The 19,695-nt window shown below is 62.9% G+C and overlaps 1 protein-coding gene across 1 annotated transcript; it reads right to left on the bottom strand.

Annotated features, from left to right (window-relative positions):
* Positions 1-43: 43 nt before the first annotated feature.
* SYNPO (synaptopodin) lies at positions 44-11,450 on the bottom strand. The gene is made up of 3 exons (XM_075056299.1): positions 8,287-11,450; positions 3,685-5,597; positions 44-2,359 (listed from the first exon to the last, which is right to left on the bottom strand). The coding sequence occupies exons 1-3, from the start codon at positions 8,342-8,344 to the stop codon at positions 1,580-1,582; spliced, it is 2,751 nt and encodes a 916-aa protein (XP_074912400.1). The 5' UTR covers positions 8,345-11,450; the 3' UTR covers positions 44-1,579.
* Between the last annotated feature and the right edge of the window lie 8,245 nt (positions 11,451-19,695).

Here is a 19,695-nt window from a genome sequence, read left to right as displayed (position 1 = left end):
GCCACCTTGGGGACGTATCGGAACCAGGCAGGCCAGGTCGGGTGGGATAACAGCAGTTTATTTGTGAGTTGGGTATACAACTGTGTGGTGAAGGCAGGTCGTGGTGGCGGGGGGGGGGCTGTGTCCCAGGAAGGGCAGGCTGCAGGGTGGGGGGACCCCAGGGGACAGGGAAGAGCTGGCTGTGACAGCGTGTCCTGCGAAAAGGGAAGGGGTAACAGGGTCTCCCTGAACAGGGAATGTGCCAGAGCCCCAGCAGCCCAAACACAGTCTCCGTTCTCGGTGCTGGTCTTACCAGCACCAAGGCTGTGTCCTCGGGGTGGGTGGCTGCGGTCACTGCCGTAGCCTCTCCTGGCACCCCAACCGGCTCCTGCTCCCCCCCGGGTGGGGACACGTGCTTTGAGGACCCATCGCCCTCCTGGGCACCCACTGCTCTCCCCAGGCTCTGCCACGTAACTGTGTCTACCCTGACACCCTCCTCTCCCCATCACCCCCCCCAAACCTCCCTCTGACACTGCTGCCATCATGGGGGCCTCTGCTTGCCCCCCCAGCCCCTTGGAGGGCTCCCTGTGGGGACACTGGCTTGTCCCCAAGACACTCTCAGCATCCCCTCCTGCACTGACACCTCCTTCAAACCCTCTGCAACCTGTACCACTTGCTTTGCCTCCCTCCAGCCCCCCCCACTTTCTCCCACCCGCCCTGGCTGCCACAGCACCCGCCGGTCCCTGTGTGTCCCTCCATCCTTCAGGGGTGGGGACAGGGATGGGGTGAGCCTGAGGATGGGGACAGTGGCAGGGTACAGGATGGGGCTGTCCCCCTTTGCCTGGGCAGGGCGGGAGGGCAGCTGTAAACGGTCCCCTTGATGTGGCAATAAATAACTTTGGCTCTCTTTTTGTCACCAGGGAAGGATTTGGGGGAATTTGTTTCAGAAGGCGTCAAAAGTAAAAATAAAAAAAAAAAAAAAAAGCAATGAAGAATTGGGGGGCTGGACTAAAAAATTAACTTTTCCTCCCCCAAATCTGGTTTCGGCTGAAACCAGCCAGATCTGGAGGCTGGGACAGCGTGCCCAGCTGTGGCACCTGCTCGGCACTGCCCACCCATGCCGGGTGCGCCGTGACCCCGTGGGCAACAGCACCGGCTGTGCCACCCCAGGAAAACAGAGCTGCGGTGACACCCCGGGGTGACACCTCGGCACTGGGGACAGGGGGGCTCGCAGGGGACCACCGAGTCCATCCCCATCCTGGCTATGTGGCAGGGGGCCGGCTGGCGGGCAGGAGCTGCAGAAGGAGGGGGCTGTGCTGGGGGCTGGCTTCCCCCCCCCCCCCCGCCACCGCCTGCTCTGCCTGCTGACCACGCAGTCCTGCCCCGAAAGGTTAGGGTGGTAAAAATAGAGCGGGGCCATGGGCAGGCGGGAGGCACCTGACCCCGCTGGCATGTCGAGGGGCTTGCAGCAGCTCTGCCGAGGAACGGGGACGCCGGTTTTTGGGGACCTCAGCCCCCAGGGTTGGGATGTTCCCAGCGGGCGAGTCAGTGGGTGGCATCGCCTGGGCTGGCAGGGGTGGCTTGGCCGGGGCTGGGTGGTCTAGGAGGTGCAGGGGGCCCCCGAGGGCAGCCCCCCCTGCTTCAGCCGCAGGCTGCTGGTCCAGCCCCGGGGACAGAGGTTGAAGCTGTGGATGCCCGGGCTTTTGGCCCCCGAGTCTTCGGAGTCGAGGGAGACGTCCGAGTCCGTCGGGGACCGGGAGGTGCAGCGCTTGGCCGAGGATCGCCCACCCACCACGGGGGACGGCAGGGGACTCTTGGGGCTGGGGGACAGCCCGGGGACGGGGCAGGAGGACGCGCTGGGTGACAGCAGAAGCCGGCGACCCTCTGCCCAGGAGGCACGGGGCATCCCGGGAGAGACACAAAATTGGGGACCATCCACCCGGGGCGATCGCAGGGGACTTTTGCGGGTGGGCGAGGGGCTGCCCAGGCTCCCCGGCACGCTGCCGGCAGCCTGCAGCGCCGGGGCTCTGGAGCTCTCCGGCCGCGCTGGCCGGGGGGACTGGGGCAGGCTGGGGGGGCCAGCAGGGATGGGGGTGAAGGGTCGGGACCCCTCCGGCCCCACAGCTTTGGGAGAGGAGCTCTTCCTCCGGGCAGCGTTGATGATGTTCCTGGCGAGCCGCGCTTGCATCTGCCGGCTGGCCCGAGCGTCGGCGTCCTGCCGCAGCGGGGACAGGGACCTCTCGCTCCACGGAGGGGACGTGGGGGGTCCCTCGTCCAGCTCAGGCACCGAGGCCGGGCTGGCCCAACCGTCCAGGCTGCCCGGGCGCCGCACTGGCCGGGGCGTCCAGGTGGGTGAGGCGGGGAGGGACGGCCGCCTTTCCTGGAGGGGGACAGAGAGCGGGTTAGTGCCGGCACCGCTCGGGGCAGGATTGGTGCCGGGGCGAGCTTCATGCTGGCTCAGCCCCGTGGGAACTGGGGTTGCCTGCTCGTGCGTTGCGCCCCCTGCAAGGTCCCCCAAAATGCATTTGTGTCTGCACCCCCCCCCTCACCAGCCGGGGAAGCTGGGGCAGGCTGAGCTTGCAATTAGTCAGCCTTGCCCAAAACAGGACCCAGGACCTCTCACGACCTGCAGCTTCCTAAAGCCTCCCTCTGGGTGACACACGGAGACCCCCCCCCAACCCCGCGCCGCCCCAGGGGTCCTCCACCCGGCAGTTGCTCCCCAGCCAGCGGGAAAGAGAAGAGCCAGGTCTGACAGCGCAGAGAGTGTATTCAGAAAGAGGGGAGGAAAAAAAAAAAAAAAAAAAAAAGAGAGAAAAACGCAGGAGAAATAAAAGCACAGTTGAAAGGCAACTCGTTACCGTGGGGAGAGCGGCAGGAGCGAGGGATGGGCAGAGGCATGGCTGGACCACGAGCATCAGGCTGAGCATCACCCAGCGGCCCTGCCCTCCTCTGCCCGGCACATCCCTCGCTCCTGGCCGTGCCAAGCAGCGCTGCCTGTCCCCAGCTCCAGCACCAAGCACGGGGAGGGACAGGGACCCCGCGGTGTCCCCAGTTTCGGCACCATGGGGCTCTGCCATTCTCCCGGGGGATGTGGCTCTTCCTCCGCAGTGTGGAAGCAAACGAGGACAGATCCCGAAGGAGCAGCAGAAGAAACAGGAGCAGGCACAGTGAGGCAGAAAGGCGGTGTGTCCTCTCTGGGTTTGCTTTGGTAGGAGGCCGAGAGGAGCCGGCAGGACAGAGGGGCTGCAGGTGAACGGGCAGAGCCGGCAGCTGCCGGTTATGAGAGCTGGAAAGGCAGGAGGCGAGGAAAGGACGGAGCCAGAGATGCAATGCTCCATACAGTTTCCAGGCGAGAGAAGAAAGCAAGCGCCGGCAGCCCCTCGGGACGGGCAGGCTCCCGAAGGCTCTTCGGGATCCCGCAGGCTCCGTGGCCCCAACTCCTGCCGCCACCCCGGGACCCCTCGTCTCCCATGACACCGGGGAGCTCGCCCCTGTCCTGGCACTGCAGCCTCCCAGCTACTTCTTTTTTCTATTTCCTTTTCTTTTTTCTATTTCCTTTTCTTTTTCCCCCCTTTTTTGTGGTTGGTTCGGCTTTCGGAACACCCGTGAGCAGTTAGGGAGGACTTGGCCGGCGGAAGGAAGCCTTAAGCCCCCGTGTTTTTCTCTCCACCACCGCTACTTGTAGTAAAAAGAAGGTTTCCACACCTGCGGCTCGATGCCGGCGTTCCTGGTGGAGTAGGAGGGCCGGGGCGCCTGGAAGCCTCCCTTTGCTCGGGGCGGCAGCAGGCGGCACGGGGAGGCCAGCAGCACCTCGTTCGGGGCTCCGGGACCGGCACGGCTGTCATGAGTCAGGGGCAGAGCCCCGGCGGCACCGGGGAAGGGGCTGGAGGTGGTCTGGCCGGCACCGGGCACGGCGGGGGGATGCCAAACGGGGGAAGGAGGCAACGGAGAGGTCGGGCAGGAGGTTTGCTGGGAGTAGGGGTAGGCGTCGGGAAGAGAGGGTCTGGGTGGAGGCATCTCCCGGGGCATGGACCTCGCCGACCCCTTGGATGGAGAGAGGATGAAGAGTGAAGACTGGAGCTGGTAGGGCTGGTGCTTGGAGATCTCCAACTCCTTCTGGGACACCTCATTTTCCATCAGGTTGCCACCGTACAGAGATGCTGGGGGGGTTTTGGAGGGCCTGGAGGGACTTTTGGAGGCGTGTCTGGAGACCATGGGCGACAGGCAAGCGTTGGCGTCGTACCTCCAGGAGGGAGGCAGGGACATGGTGGGAGACGGGGACCGCAGCAGCTCGGGCTGGGAAGGAGCCTCGATGATGAACTTCTCCATCCTGGACTGCCGGCGGGCGAAGAGCTCGGCCCCCTTCCCTCTCGCTTCACTGAGGTTGTGGGTGGGCTGCGGCTTCGGCTTGGGCTTGATGGTGGGAGACTTGAGGCAGGAGGACCACGCCGGAGCATCGTCGGCTGGCAGGAGGTGCTGCCCGCCCCTGGCCGCGCTGTTGGGGACAAAGTTGGAGGCTTCGGCCCCGAGAGCGAAGGGCTCGTCCTCGGCACCGGGCTCCCCCTGCTCCTTCTGCTTCTTCCTGCTGTCCGCGCTCTGAACCAGGTCCAGCAGGTCGGGGTTGGGCCCCAGCTTCGGCTTCTCGACGAAGGTGAACATGGACTTTTTGCCGCCTCTACGGGCGGCCGACTCCTCCAGGATCCCTGTTTTGGGCAGAGGGTTCGGTCCGCTCGCCCCGCAGCTCAGGGGGGGACCTGGCAGCATCTTCTGCTCCCGGGGGGGATACAGAGCCGAATAGGCAGGGGGGGAGCGGACGCGGGTGAGCGGCGGGGGGCTGCTCAGGGTCTCCGCGTAGGTGGGCGGCGGGGGCAGCTCGGCGGCGGGGAGTCCATCCGCCGGCTGACCGCTGGCGGGGGATGACTGGGTGCCAAAGGGTCTGGCCGTCCGGTTCTTCACGGGCTTGGGCTTGGCCAGGGTGAGATGGACCTCGTAGTACTGCCGGCCCTGCACCCCATTCTGCTGCTGGCTGGCCGGGGATGCCGCCCCGGTGGCCGTCCCCACTGGCGCGCTGGGCACCTTGCTGGGCACCTCGCCGGGCACCTCGCCGTTCTTCCCCTCCTTGGGGCTCTGTGGCAGGGCAAGAGCCGCTGCTGTGCTCAGCCCCGCAGGGGCTCCCGCAACCCCAAGCCCCCCTGCCCTGCTCTCCATCCTGCTGGCCATCCCCTCCTGCACGCCGTTGGTGGCAGCTGATGCCATGTTCTCCTTCAGGTAGATGCTAAGCGGGACCTGCTGGGCTTCGGCAGGCGACTCCCGGCACGGGGAGGCGTTCGCCTGCAGCCCTTCTCCCGGGGTGCCGGGCTGGTCAGGCTTTGGCTTCGTCCCCTGCCCCTCACCCTCCTCCATGGCTGCTTGCCGAGGCCGGGGCGCGGGGCTCAGTGGCAGCCCCCCGCCATGCCCGGCCCCGGCGAGCCCGTCGACGCGCTGCTTGCGGCGGTTGAAGAGCAGGACGCCCTTGGAGCTGGGGCTGGGTGCCGTGGTGAGCTGCGCCGCGATCCTCCGGCTCCGCGCCTTCGCCTCCTTCAACTCCTTCTCAGAGAGGCTGGCGCTGCGGGAGAGACCTGGACAGAGGGGAGAGGGGAATTAGGGGAGACTCAGCGGGGATGTGGGATCTCAGCTCTCCCCACCCAGGACCAGCAGCCCTTTCTCCAGGTATCCCCTGGCATCCCAACCCCTTCCCCGGCAGCTGGGGGAAGGCAGGAGGTTTGCTCGGGGGCTGGGGTACACAGGGGGGATAACGCAGTCCAGGGATGACGGGATGCTAAGCTGCAGTTCTGTGTGCCGAGGGGACAGATGGCAAAGCCCAGGGGACACCCAGGGGCACCCAGGACCTTTCCTCCTGTCCCACCCCATATTTTGGCTGGGCTCTGCACGCCCACCACGGTGACCAGTGACCGTATGGGAAAGGAATTTCTCCAAGGGCTTCGGCAGGTCTCAGGTTGCAGTTCACATGGTTTTGGCCCCCGGCTCGAAGAGGCAGTGGGCAGGGAAGGGGCGAGTGTGTGTCCCCTGGCCCCTCGCCCCAAATCCCAGCACACTCAGCCCCAAGAGGGCAGGAAAGCAAACCCAGCGTCAGCTGGGAGATGCCAGCCCACCATAACCTCATGGCAAGGCCGGTGGCCAGCCCCATCTGGGGACTGATTTATAGAGCAACACGAGATGGCAGCAGCCGACAGAAGCTGTGCAGATCCTGACCCGCCGGACACAGACACAGCCCACAGCAAGGAACCAACCTCATGCCTTGGGAGCCTATACAAGTGCTAAAAAGCAAAGTGCTAAAGCCCGGCGAAAGCCCCATGGTGAGCAGCCGGAGTGCTGCTGGGCTTCTTGTGTGCTGGCCAAAAGGTCAGGGCACCAGCCCTTCCCGAAGGCCAAAAGGATGTGGAGCTGCCGGGAACGCGTTTTCTCAGGGTGAGCAATTTCCTACGAGCTTGCCCTGAAGCACCCGCGGGAAGGGCAGCGTCGCCGGCCCCGCCGAGGCCACTGCTCGGCGATAGACACCGGTGCAAAGCATCAACATCACCCCAGCACTCATCAAGGGTGCAGCCCCCTCCCCAAAGGTGCTGCTGGGATGGCTGTGATAGGGTGGCCCCACTCCGGGCTCAGCAGGGAGGTGGGTGGCCAGGGCTGCCCACCCCAAGCCCCGCTCCTCCAGGCACCACCAGTGCCCCCTCTCCTTCCCTTCCCACCCTTTCCCTTCCCTTCCCATCCTTTCCCTTCCCTTCCCATCCTTTCCCTTCCCTTCCCATCCCTTCCCTTCATGTGTTTCTCATTTTCTTGCCTTCTGTGCCGCTTGGGAGCCTTCCAGGATATTTTCAGCAGTGGCTCAGCCTACCAGTGAGGGAAGGGATGGATGACTAAGCCAAATCCTTCCAGCAAGCCCACGGTGAAGCAGGAGGGCTGCTGCAAGCTGGGCATCTCCTCTTCCTCACCCTTCATCCCTCCCACCTCCTTCAGCACCCAGCAAGTCCCTGCCCTGGCTCCAGCACCGCCAAGGGGTGCAGGATGGCCCTGCTTCCCTGGAGGGGCTGGCGAGGAGGAGGAGGAGGGTGGATGAAGCCTTTGGGCTGCCCGGCAGGAGGGTTTTGGCTGGGCACGGGGGAGAGGAGGCACAGATGCCAGTGGAAACTCTCTCCTGGAGACAAGGAGCCCGTCCGCAGTGGCGATGCCGGCGGCCAACATCTCCCCCAGTTAGCGCCCGGCATTGTTTAACGCCCCATTTCTATTTGTTTTGGCGGCGGCACAGAGCGGGGCCGTGGTTTCCTCCGGCCGGGCTGGCTGGAGGGCGGCCAGCACCGCGGCTCCCACTCCACGGGGTCACCCTCGCCGCCTTTATCTTCGAAACAGAGGAGAAAAACGGCCAAGGAGCCGTTGAGAAACAAGCCACAGGCTCCAGATGTCTGTGAATTTTGTGCTCCAAGCCGAGCATCCTCGCTTCCTCGGAGGCTGAGGCCGCCTAAGAAGCCGAGCTCTCGGCGGAGCCATTTCACAGCCTCTCGCTCTTGCTACTGCTTTTTAACAGCAACCGAGGGGCCCTGGGGGATCTCCTCCATGCTGGAGGGATGACTCAGCTCTTGGCCAGCCCATTCCTGCTTGGACTAGCCGCCGGATACACTCCTGCATAGCCAGGACCAGTGCCGGGATTTGTCCCCCGGGATTTTGCCCCCAGGTATCCCCATCCCTTGCTGCCGTCCCGGGCACAGGCATCACTCCAGGCCAGGGGGTGCTGCCGGGTGGGAGCCCCCTGCCTGAAATCCCCCGCTTGGCATCTGTTCCCAGCATCGCCTTGTGGACCCCCATCCCCTACGCTTTTCCAGCAGCCCCTCTGCCCCTGCCCACCCGGTACCCGCCATTCCCAGGCTGCTCCACCCAAGCCCGCTGGAAACAAATCCCTCAGGATACTAATGGGGATACTGGGGGTAATAATTGCTCTTCACATCCACTGTTTATCACACGGATAGAGAGCACCAAAGCCTCCGGCAGGCCAGAGGAAATTGCAGAGAACCACCCTGTACACCGCCCTGCTTGCACAGCCGCACACAGCCCAGCGGACAGACAGACGGACGGACCCTGCAGCCCGGTTCTGCAGGCACTATTGCAAATGTGGCTCATCATCGCTCAACCGAGGGTGACGTGCCATCCCCAGCCAAAGGACAGGGACCACCTCCCTCCCCTCTCTGCTCCGGCCTGAGCTGCAGGATGAGGTTATTCGAGCTGGTGTGAGAACTTTTACCCATCTGCCACACTGACCTGCACCCCGTGCTTCCCTCCCAGCTGCAGGGAACATCTCTTCGTCCTTCCCCGCCATCCCCTGCCAGCCGGGGAGCCTCGGGTAGGCTCCGGCTGGGTGCTTCTCCCCAGCCCCAGGCTGACGGGAGGGAGCTCAATGCACTGAAAATGTCCAGGTGCTGGGGAGGAGGAGGAGGGGCGCAGGGCCGAAGGCAGCCCAAGCAGCGCAGGGAGGAGGAGAAAGCAAAACTATGCGCAGCCGAGGGCGCCAGGGGCTCGTGCAGCACTGGAAACCGGCTTCCGCCCATTAACAGGAGTCCAGTCCAAAATCCAAAGGGTGACTGGCTCTTCTCGTGCTCTTCCACTCTTCCTTCCTTCCTTCCCACGCCATGCACCGGCTTGCCACCGCGCTGCCCTTCGGGAAGGAAACGTCTCCCCTCTCCAAATGTCCCGGCTTCTTCCAAGAACAATGAACCCAGCCCTGTCCGCTGCTGCCTCCCTCTGTTGGGGGGTCCCCTGGCAGCCCCCAGCCCTGCGGTCCAGGGATACTGGGGAAGGAGATGCTCCCTGTGCCGTGCAGGACCGCTGGACTCCTGGCACATATGAGCAGCCGGCCACTGGCCACCAACTGCTATTTTGGTGCAAGGCACTTCAGCTCCAGACAGAGGAGCCTATAGATCTCTATCTATATATTTATATAGGCACTTGCTCCATTGGTTTCCTGTAGCTCCAGGAATGACTTCCAGCAACATCCCCCAAATGCAGAGCTTAACAGCTTCTTACCAAGCTGTCAGTCATCCTTCCCGCAGCATGTACTGTGCTCTCTCCTCCAGAGTGAGGATGACGAGGGTGATGAAAGGCATTTTTGTTGCTCTCGCCTCTTGGTCAGATGGGAAAAATAAAATTCCTTCCAGCTCAACTTTCCATGCAAAGATGGGTCCCCCCGCACAGTGCTACTGCAGAGTGTCTGAAGTCCAGCCAGCAAAGGCTGGAGTCACCATCTGACCCCAAATGGATGGTTAAGGATGTATCAGACCCTGCTTGTGGCCCACCCTGCCCTGACATGGACTCCAAGAGCTGGGATGAGACGAGGATGTGGCCCCAAATTGCAGGGAGGGGAGATACCCCAGGGCTCTCTCAGCTGACAGATTCAGTGGAAGTTGCTGGTCTTGACGTGGCCGGGATGTCACAAAAAGGAAAACAGCGACTTGGAAGCTGTCACCTTGCAGGGATGGGTGTCTGCGAGCACGGGGCACGGTGGTGAGAAGTCCTTGTACGCAGAAGCCAAGAGGTACCAGAGTCCCGATGGGGCCGGCGGGATGCAACAGGCCATGTGAAATCTTGGACTCAGGGCTGGCAGGCGACTCCAAAACCTCTGATTTGGGCTCTCTGTCCCTAGCTTGCTCCTGGGTCAGACGCTCGCCCATCCCAACGCTGCAGCCCACCTTGGCCAGCTCACAGGATGATGCTCACGATGTCCCACTGGGCCAGGCACAGCACGGACCAGAAACCCCAAATCCACCTTCGCACAGAGCAACAGCCGCTATCCATAACAAGCCGGCGCTTTTCCCCCTTTCCGACTATTTCTTGGTCTGCGGTGAATCAACCCAAATGGTGCCTCTTACTGGCAAAATCCCATTGGCAAAACCCAGCATTAAACTGAGAGAAACCCCATCTCTCCAGAGGGACACACGCTGCTGCTGTGCCACCTCCCTGCCACAAACCCGAACACACATCTACAGCCGGGCGGTGCTGGGGAGGGGGAATCCAGTGTTTTCACCCAAACATTGAGGGCTTTGGACACCGAGGAAATGTAAGCAGGTTTTTTGGCAGAGAAGGCAGCTGGCCTTTTGCCCCAACTACAGCTGTGCAGGATTTTTTACAATGCACACTAACTCGCACACATTTAAGTCTGCGCTTCCCTCCAGCTCCCAGTTATCCCAAATAATCTGCTGCTAGGAAAACAAGGAGGGTAGCACAGACAGGCAGTCGAGCTAGCTAGAAACAGATACGATTGAAACATACGGATAAAAATATGACTATTTTCTGCCTCATTCCCAGCTTCCAACCCTCCTGTACCGCAGATATAAAACCTCCATGAAGTTTTTATCCATGCTGGCCTTGCAGACCCGAAAAGCCCCGGCTCAAGCGGTGGGTGCCGTGGTGGGAGCAACCTCGCCTGCCTGGCAGGACGCACCGTGCTGGGCCTCTCCTCGCGGGCGCCTTTGCCAGTGACAAAATCTGGCACAGCGAGAAAATTCGATGCGCTTGCAAGTTTTCTCTGCGCTCTGTTTGCAAGGGCTTTGCTGGATTTGGAGCTGTTTGCCTCCCCACGCTCCTCCCGGCTCGCAGCCATGCCCCTGCTTTGCCCGGCGCTCAGCACCCAAATCCTGCCGAAAATGGCCCCGCGGTCTCCATGCAGCAAGCCCTGGGGCACCCATCTCCCACCTGGGGGGAGGAGGAGAAGGGGCTGGGGGTTAAATTTTAATGGGGACTGGCTGCCCCTGCCCCAGCCTCACTTCCCCGGGGCACGCCGAGCCGAGGGGATACAGCGAGCAGCCCCAGCCCCGCGTGCATCCGCACTGGGGAAGAAGAGGCTGCTGCTACCGCAGAAGTGGAGGCAGCACCTTCCCCCAGCCAGCCCAAATTAAGCTTTTAGCTTTGCAAAAGGAGGCTGGAGCTGGGCAGACCTCCTCCAGGCTGCCCTGCCATCCATTTGCCCAGCACGCAGCAGAGCCAGCCCGTCCCGTGGCCGGGTACCACGGGGACCCCATCCCGCCTGGCAAGCGAGTCCCAGCCCCTCTGTGCCCGCCGGTGCTCGGACTCGCTGTGACACATCCCAGGCTGCCGGGGTCCCAGTGACAGCCCCGCCGGGCTGGTGCCACGAGCCGAAGGTGCTGGCCTGGTGAGAGAAGGTCATCTGGCTTGGCTTGTCCCCGTCAGATGGACCGAGCGGGGAGGGGAGCGGGACGAAACGGGGCCTTCGCCTGTCCCTTGCACAACCCGTAAGGGATCCATCCCGCTGGCTGCCAAGCCGGAGGGACAGACCTCGTGTCTCCAGCACGGGGTGGCATGGCCAGGGGAGATCACGTCCCCATCGCAGGGGACGGGGGGACATTGCCTGGGAAGACACTCCGCGGAGCTGGGAGGTGCGACCCTGCCAAGACCCCCACGTCCCCCCACGTCCCCCCACTGTTCCTCCCATGCCCCACACCAGACCCCCGGGTGTGGGCAGAGGGAACCGTCACCCTCCCGGCTAATTTATAGAGAGAGAAACCCCACTTAGCCCCCATCTCCCCCCCCCCCGGGCTGCGTGCAGCTCCACTCACCTGCCCTTCACCCACCATCAGCACCCCACGGAGGGGTTCTGGGCGTGCACTCCCGGACCCCCAAGCACCCCAGGACCCCCTATGCACCCCATAGCCCCCCCACCCCCCCCCGTGCACTACCAGCCCCTGACACCCCCCCATCCCACCACCGCCTTCGCCCCCCCCCATCTGCTCTCCCATCCACCACCTCCCCTCCCACTGGGATCCCAGTGACACCCCCAAACCCCCCCCCCCGCTCCCTGCCCCGGCTCCCCCCCCCCCCCGCCCTCAACCCGAGGAGCCCCCTCGGTACCCCCCAGCCCCGCAGCCCCTCCCGGGGGCAGCCGCCGCCCCCCCAGCCCCGGCCCTACCCGCGGTGCCGGTGCCGGTGCCGGTGCCGGTGCCGCCGCCGCCCCTCGCAGCCCGACTGCACCGGGGAGGAGGCGGCGGGCAGGAAAGTTGCGGCAGCTCCGCCCTCGGGGGGGTTTGGGGGGGGGGAACGGGGACGACGACGGCGGGGCGGGGGCCGGGGCCGGGGAGAGGGGGGGGTGGCGGGTCCCACCGGTCCTGGTCCTGCCCCGACCGACCGAACGGACGGGACCCGTCCCACTCCCCCCCCCCCCCCCCCCCCCCCCCCGCCCCGGTTGCCCCCCGGCGGCCCTGCCCCGCTGCTTCCCGTCCCGGCTGGGTCTGCCCTGGGTCTGCTGGCGGGGGGAGAGCAGCCGGGGCATCCCCTTACCCAGCCCTGCGCATCCCCTTATCCCATCCTGGGGCATCCCCTTATCCCTGCCCTGCGCATCCCCTTACCCAGCCCTGGACAACCCCCTTACCCAGCCCTGCGCATCCCCTTACCCAGCTCTGTGCATCCCCTTACCCAGCCCTGCACATCCCCTTACCCAGTTCTGTGCATCCCCTTACCCAGCCCTGCACATCCCCCTTATCCTATCCTGGGGCATCCCCCTTATCCTTGCCCTGGACAACCCCCTTACCCAGCCTTGCGCATCCCCTTACCCAGCCTTGTGCATCCCCTTACCCAGCTCTGTGCATCCCCTTACCCAGCCCTGCACATCCCCCTTATCCCATCCTGGGGCATCCCCCTTATCCTTGCCCTGGACAACCCCTTTACCCAGCCCTGCACATCCCCTTACCCAGCCCTGCACATCCCCCTTATCCCATCCTGGGGCATCCCCTTATCCCTGCCCTGGACAACCCCCTTCCCCAGCCCCGCACATGCCCCTTCCCCAGCTCTGCGCATCGCCTTACCCCCAACCCTCGCCCCCTTGCCCTCTTCCCAGCCCTGCTGGGGACCTGCAGCCCCATACGTTTCAGACACTGGCGGGGAAGCAGGGCCTTCCCTTGCTGCCAGTTTCCCCAGTGCCTAAAGAGCTGGGGTACTTGGAGCTGGGCAAAAATCCAGCACGGGTGTCACCGCCTTGGGGACCCTCTGGGAAGAGCACTGAAAGCTCTCTGCCAGGGGTGGTCTGCTCCCCGTGACGGGGGGACCGCAGCCCTGGGTGACGTGATTCCTGGGGAGCCAGCATCACCTCCCACCTCCACCACCCCGCTCCAGCTGGGGCTGCAGAGCTCCCGGGCACCGCTGCGGGTGGGACCAGCCTCACCCCCTTCCCGCGCCCGTCCGCACCACAAGATGAGCTCTTGGCTTTATTTTTTGCCTTTCTAATTTCCTTTCTCCCTGCCCCTCTTTGCTTTTTTGTGCTTTTCTGGTTTTTGAGGGAGACTGGCGCTGCCTCGGCAGCCCCCAGGGAGCGAAACCTTCTGTTTATTTGCACACCAGACAGAGAAACCAGTCCCGCCTCCTGCATCTCCCAGCCGCTGCCTCTACCCCGGGCTCCTGTGCTCCCCAGCCTGCCCCGAGAGATGCCAACCAGCTCGGGCCGCTGTGCTGGATATATGGGAGCAGACAGCCTGGCCTTGGGCTGCTGGACGGGGACCAAAGGGGCACCTGGGACCTGCCTGGGTGGGTCTGCACCGCTTGGGGGTGGGGGGGGCACCTGCTTGGCTCCCAGCTCTCAGGACCACCCCCGCACGATTTTGGGTGCAGATGGCTGCACCCCTTTTTCTTGCAGGAGCTGCATGGGGTGGGGGTTCCTGTACTCCCAGCCAGCTAAGGAGAAGAGGAGCAAACCCCCGACACCTCCCGGGGGGGCTCCTGCAAACACCCTGCTGCAGAGGCAGTCCCAACGTCACCTGCGTGGGGACCTGCCCTTCCCTCCCTCCTCCGCTGCCGTCCCTGCTCCGAACCAAACCTCTCCTTTGCAAACCTGCAGGGTTTTTGCAAGGTCCCGGCACTGCTGCCGGCACTCAGGACCCTCAGCGACATCCTGCCCGGAGGCTCTGGAAAGTCTGACGGGTCCCGCAGGCAGTGGCTGGTGGTGATCTCACTTGGAGGGGGAGGAAACGGGACAGACAAACTCTTTCCAACAAACCTGTTGAGTTACTTTAAAATTCCAGGCTGGCAGCAAAAGTGCTGGATGGCGGCGCGGGTTAGGAAAATGCTGAGCCTGGACAGAGTCAGGCCTGACCTTTCCCCACCGCAGATCTGCAGTCCCAGAGCAGAGTGAGAAATGGGAAGACTATTTGGGTCCATCTGGTTTGTGTGCTGAGCCCTGAAACACGACGCCCGTACGGCCCGGGGAGCTGCTGGGGCAGCAGCGAGCCAAGGAGCTTGGCTGAGTTTCCCAGCCCTCATCCCGTCCGGGGAGCTGCTGGCTTTGAGGACGTCTGACACCCCAAAAAGGAAGGGGACGGATTCTGGACACCGGGTTCACGTTGAGCATCCCCAGGCGGTCCCGTCCCTCCCCATCCTGGGGGCTGCTTTGGGAAAACCAGGCTCTGAGCAGAGCGGCAGCATCCGATAACGCCATCCCATGGGGACAGTGACACACCTGCCTCGGCGCCGGGTGGCAGCTGAGATAGCAGCTGGGCAGGAGCAAAATAGAAAGAAGGGTGGAAGCGGGGTTTAAATATGGGTCTGATGCCTGTAAGAGGATGGGTCTAATCCTGTGGGAGCATCTCCCCTGGGTGGGGAGGTCTGTGGTAACCCTAGATATGTGCCTGTATTTGTGTCACCACAGCCGAAGGGACAGTCACAGAGGGGAACGGCTGTGAAACAGAGCTGTGAAGCGAGGCGATGGCAGAGAACATTGTAGGAGCCAACCGACCTGAAATAAAGTGCTTAATTTTTAAAGCAGGGACTTGAAAGAGAGATGGCCCCAAGCCACGTAACAAATGCTTGGCCGACCGACCGGGGAGAGGTGTCCCTGTCCCAGGCAGCACCCCAGGAGCTGGTCCTGATCACCCCCCTCTTGGCAGGGTCCCACCAAGCCCCAAGGCCAGGGTGAGGGCCAGGAATCCCACGCCGCTTGTGCCCCGCTCGGGGTTCGGTTCAGCTCTTGGAGACTGCGGGAACCCGCCCGCTGCCTTCCCACCCCCCTCCAGAGAAAAGCCACAGATTCCTCCTTATTTTTAAGGCCAGAGAGATCATCTCAAGCTAAAAAAGTCCCAGCAGCTCAGCCGGGAGCCTGGGACCTCTAACCCAGCGGAGGTCCTGCCCTGGGACTAGCAGGGTGTTCCCACCACTGTGGCAGCCCTGGCCCCAGGAGCACACCAGCGCTTTTTGGGGTGGGGGACGGTGCCCAAAGGGGGTTTCTCTTACCTGCTTTCCTTGGCTCGCCGGCAGGGTTGATGAGGACCCGCTGAATCTTCACCACTTTCCACTCCTGGCTGGGGTCAGCCGTGGGGCTGGCTGCTGCATGGGGCAGCTCTGGGGCAGAGCCGGGGCATTTTGTTGGGGCTGCAGGTTCAGTGGCCAAGGCCAGGCTGCCGTTGTCTGCCGAGGGACCTGGCATGTCCCCGTTGAGCCCCCTGGGCTCTTGCTGGCAGCTCACGCTCGCCTTCCCTCCCGGTGGTCCTGTCCATCCCTCCTGCTCGACTGCCTCAGAGGCAGGAGCACCCCGGAGTTGACGGCACCTCTGCCCCCCTCTGCTCCCCCTCTCCTGCCGACAGCCGGCGTCCCCCTCGGTGTCCCCCTTGGCCGTCCCGCAGACACACGGGTTTTGTGCAGCCTCGCCGGGTGCGGGGCAGCCGGGCTGGATTTGCAGACAGGGCTGCCGAAGCCTTGCCTTCAGCATCTTTGCCACTTTCCTTCGCTGGCACTCCACGGCCTTTCAAACCCGCTCCGCATGGCCGAGGGGCTGACTCCTCCCCGGCAGCATCCCTCAGGTCATGGGCAGTGTCCAGGAGGGAAGATGGCCACGTGCTGGGCACGAGCCCAGCTTTAGTCCTCTTGCAGGCAGGAGGACCAGGCGCGATGCCACGGGAGCAGGCAGCTTTCGAAAATCCAGCTGCAGGGATTTGCCCGGAGGACGCACGTCACCAAGGAGGATTTTGCAGGAATTTCTCTTGTCCAGGTGAGCAGAGGAGCAGCATCTAAAGACCTGTACAAAGGGAAGAGGGAGCGTTATGGATGCTTGTGCATGCACTGATTTCTTCTGGCTGCAGCCAGCGGAGCAGCTCCCGGCACCCCCAGCCTGGGCTGCAGCCCCAGCACTGGTCCCCACGAGGAAGGACCCCCTGAGATGCAAACACTCCCTAACAGCTCATTTGGAAGTGCCTCCCACCGCAGCAGCCCCCCCAGTGCCATGCTCACCACCCCAGCACCCTGACCCTTCCATCCTCACCCTGGGGACAGCACCCAGGGCCAGACCCCAGTGCGCGGCTCCCTTTGCTTTTGCAGCCCAGACGTGGCTGCAGACACCCCCGTTTGCGGCCAGCACTGGGGGACGGTTGCTGCTCAGGAGGTGGGAGCATTCGGGGAAGAAGCCCGTTCCCTGCGGACGGGGTTTGCTCAGGGTTAGCAGGAGCCTTGGCTCCCACCTCCACCCCGCTGGAAAGCAAAATTCCCAGCATCCAGCTAACAAAGCTGTGTTTAACCATTGCGTGACTCACGCAGCGCCGAGACAAGCGCAGACAGACCCTCTTCCTTTCTGCCGAGCGCAAATCCTGCTGAATGACGAACGCACGCACTGACACAGTCGAGAGGCGAGGTATCAGCTGGGAGAGGGGGATGTCATCGCTCCCGGGACAGGATATGGGTTACAGCGAAAGAGGGAAAATCCTGTGCCGTGAGTCGTCCACAGCCGCTCAGCGCAGCGTCACCCAGCCCCGCTCGCTGCAAGGCTGGGTCCCAGGAAAGTGCCCGCTGGGCATCACTGCTGCTGGGAGACCGACATTGCTCACAGCACATGGACCGTGAGGGATTTCCCAGCCTAACAGCCAGCGGAGGAGGAAAAGAGGTTTCTGCTCAACGCAAAACCCTCCCTGAGTTATTGCAAGGTTTTTCAGTGAAGTAAGAAAATGCACCAGGTCGACACCACATACTGAGCTCGAACAGGAATACACCCTGCAGCTTCACCTGGGGCTCTCACAGCTTCTCCGCAAAACTTTCGCTGTCCTTAGCAAGGTTATTTTGGAAACTAAGGCAGACTTGAAAACAGCCAGTGAAAGCTTTGCTTCTGAACAGGCGCTCAGGCATTTCCCAAAAGCAAGGCTGCATTTTTTTGAGAATGCCCAAAGGAAATCTTCTGCCCTTTCTGAAATCCTTCCTCCTGCCTTGCTTGCCTGCAATTATTCAACACGGATTTGCAAAGAGATCCTGGGGGGAAAATTTCAATGTTTCTCTCTGAAAAAGAAATCTCACACTGCTCTTTACGTAATTCGGGGCCTCAGTAGTTGCAGGAAGCCACCCACATCTTTCCTTAGAAACATGGCAAGTTGTGGGAGCTGGAGGGTGCTGGCTTATCTCAAACGAGGGCAAAGAGAAAGTTGCTGAAAACAGCCCCAGCCCAGGGTGGGTCAGCAGAGATCCTCTCGGAGTGGCTCTGCCATCTCCCGCTCCCATCCCCTCAACCCATCCTTAGGGAGAAGGTTTCTTGGGCAGCACGACTCCCGCCCATCCTACACCAGAGCTGCCTTGACAGTTTGCTGGGCGAGCCTGTACCACCCTGAAAACCGTCTTCCAAAGCCGCCCCCTTCCATTTCGTGAGCGCTTTCTGCAGATGGGCATATCCCGAGGACGGGCGCCCACGATCCTGGTGTTCCCCGGGCAAACCCCTTCTTGGCGAGACCCGAGCGGCGGCGTTCCCCGAGGACACGCTGCAGGGATGGGGCCGCCCACGCCACCGAAATACCAAAAGCCACGCATCTGCTGCCTCGCTGGGGGCCAGTCTGAGCCCGGCACGGCGGCGGGGGAACGGCGGCGGAGCTGCCGGTGGAGGAGCCGCCTTCCCCCTGGGACACGGCACAGAGACCTGGGCTCTGCAAACAGCGCGGGAAGGGAATATTTATGGGTAAAGTGCATCTCTAGCAAACGCTGCAGGGCTGATCCTGTCTGCGAGAAGACCGGCTGGGTAGGATGGGTATATGCGCCCTGGGTGCATCATTGAACCAGCAAAGAGGAGCGGCATCGCCAGCCACATCCACAAAACCAGGCTGAGATAAAAACCGCCCGCCTGTGCAGGCCCCCGCCTGCAGAATGAGGTTGTAAAGGCGTGAGGGTCATTTTGGGGAGTATTTCAGAGGTGCAGCACCAAACTGGGGAGCAAGGGATGCTTGAGTCGGGCACTGGTGCCCAGCTCACAGCCCCAACAAGTAGCTGCCCACGGTGCATCGCCAGAGAAGCACCTCGCGCTCCCCAGCAGCAGCGAGTCCCTACAAAAAGCTGCAAAATGGTGCCAGAGGAGTGAAGAAGAATAATAATAAACTCCTTCAATTCACAAAGTGCTGAAATCTGGCAGCAGGGAGACCTTTTGCTCGCCTATCTTTCCCTGCCCACTCCCTGGCGGGTGATGCACAGCCCCCCCGCCTGCCTTTCTCACACCCAGCCACCCCCCCGCCATTGAAAAAAGGAAAACTAAAGTTAACTTTCCACCTCCCACACAAATATTTTTGGCAGGCGTTGCTGGCATTCAGGCTGCCGAGCCCGGGGGAGACGGGGTCTGCAGAAAGTCTTCATCTCCGTCCGTTCCTGGCATCCGCCCGGGGGACCCGGGGGACCGCGGTGGCCTGGGCTGGTCCTGTCCCAGCCACAGTGCAGGGACAGGAGGTGGCACAGCTGTAAAAAAATGGGGTGCACCTCCAGGACAGCCCTGGGGACCATGGGTGGCCGGCCACAGCGATGCCATAGAGTGGGGGTCGGATTTGTACCCAAGCCTGGGCTCTGTCCCCATTTTCCTGTGTTGTCCCCAGCCACATCGCTGCCCAACACTTGGTTTTCATCATCATGAAATAAGCGGGACGGGAGTGGGAAGGGGTGTGAAAGCTGTCCCCAGCACAGCGGGGGCTCTCGGGTTTCCCCGAGGTCAGGCAGCGGGTCGCTGTCACTCAGGCAGGACCCTGCTGTCCAGACTTGCAGTCCCCAGCTCCGGTCACAAGATCGGTTCCGTCCCTTTCCAAAATAGCCCAACCGCAATATATACATCTGGGGATCTTCACACCTTTCCTGTGCCAGCAGCTGAATGTCCCCTCGGGGGAGCTGGGCACCTTCCCCCCGTGGCACTTTCCCCCCACGGTGGCACCCCACGGGGCAAGGACCCTGGGTCGGCTGCATCCCCGAAGGGCAACCGTCCATCCCTGAAGGGCAACCGTCCATCCCTGGGGGGGGTCCCGTGTTTCTTTAAGGGAGCGCTGCCTCCGCAGCTGATACAGGAGATGTCTTTGCGGTATAGCTGTCACCCAGTGGCATTTGGAGCTGTGCCTGGGCCACCCTGTGCCCGGACACTCTCCCATCTGCTGCAATCCAATATCCCCCCCCCGGCTCCCCGGGTACCTGGCTGGGATGTGCTGCCGAGCCACGTGCTGGGGGGAGGCATGGCCGAGGTGCCTGCAGGGTGAACCCCCCCCTTGCACGAGGACCCCATCGCTAAACCCCAAAGCCCTGCAGGGCTGGGGCTGGCTCGGTGTCACCCTGTGCCACCTAACATCCTCCCACGGGAGACTGAGACCACTCGCAGCACGGAGGGGATGGCCACAGGAGGGATGCAGCCAGGCTGTGCAGGATGGATGGAGAAAAAAACTTCTCCACAGGGGCCAAGGGCTCTCTGTG

Source organism: Buteo buteo, chromosome 24, assembly GCF_964188355.1.
Source record: "Buteo buteo chromosome 24, bButBut1.hap1.1, whole genome shotgun sequence".
Taxonomy (NCBI): domain Eukaryota; kingdom Metazoa; phylum Chordata; class Aves; order Accipitriformes; family Accipitridae; genus Buteo; species Buteo buteo.
This window is presented reverse-complemented; position numbering and strand designations above follow the sequence as displayed.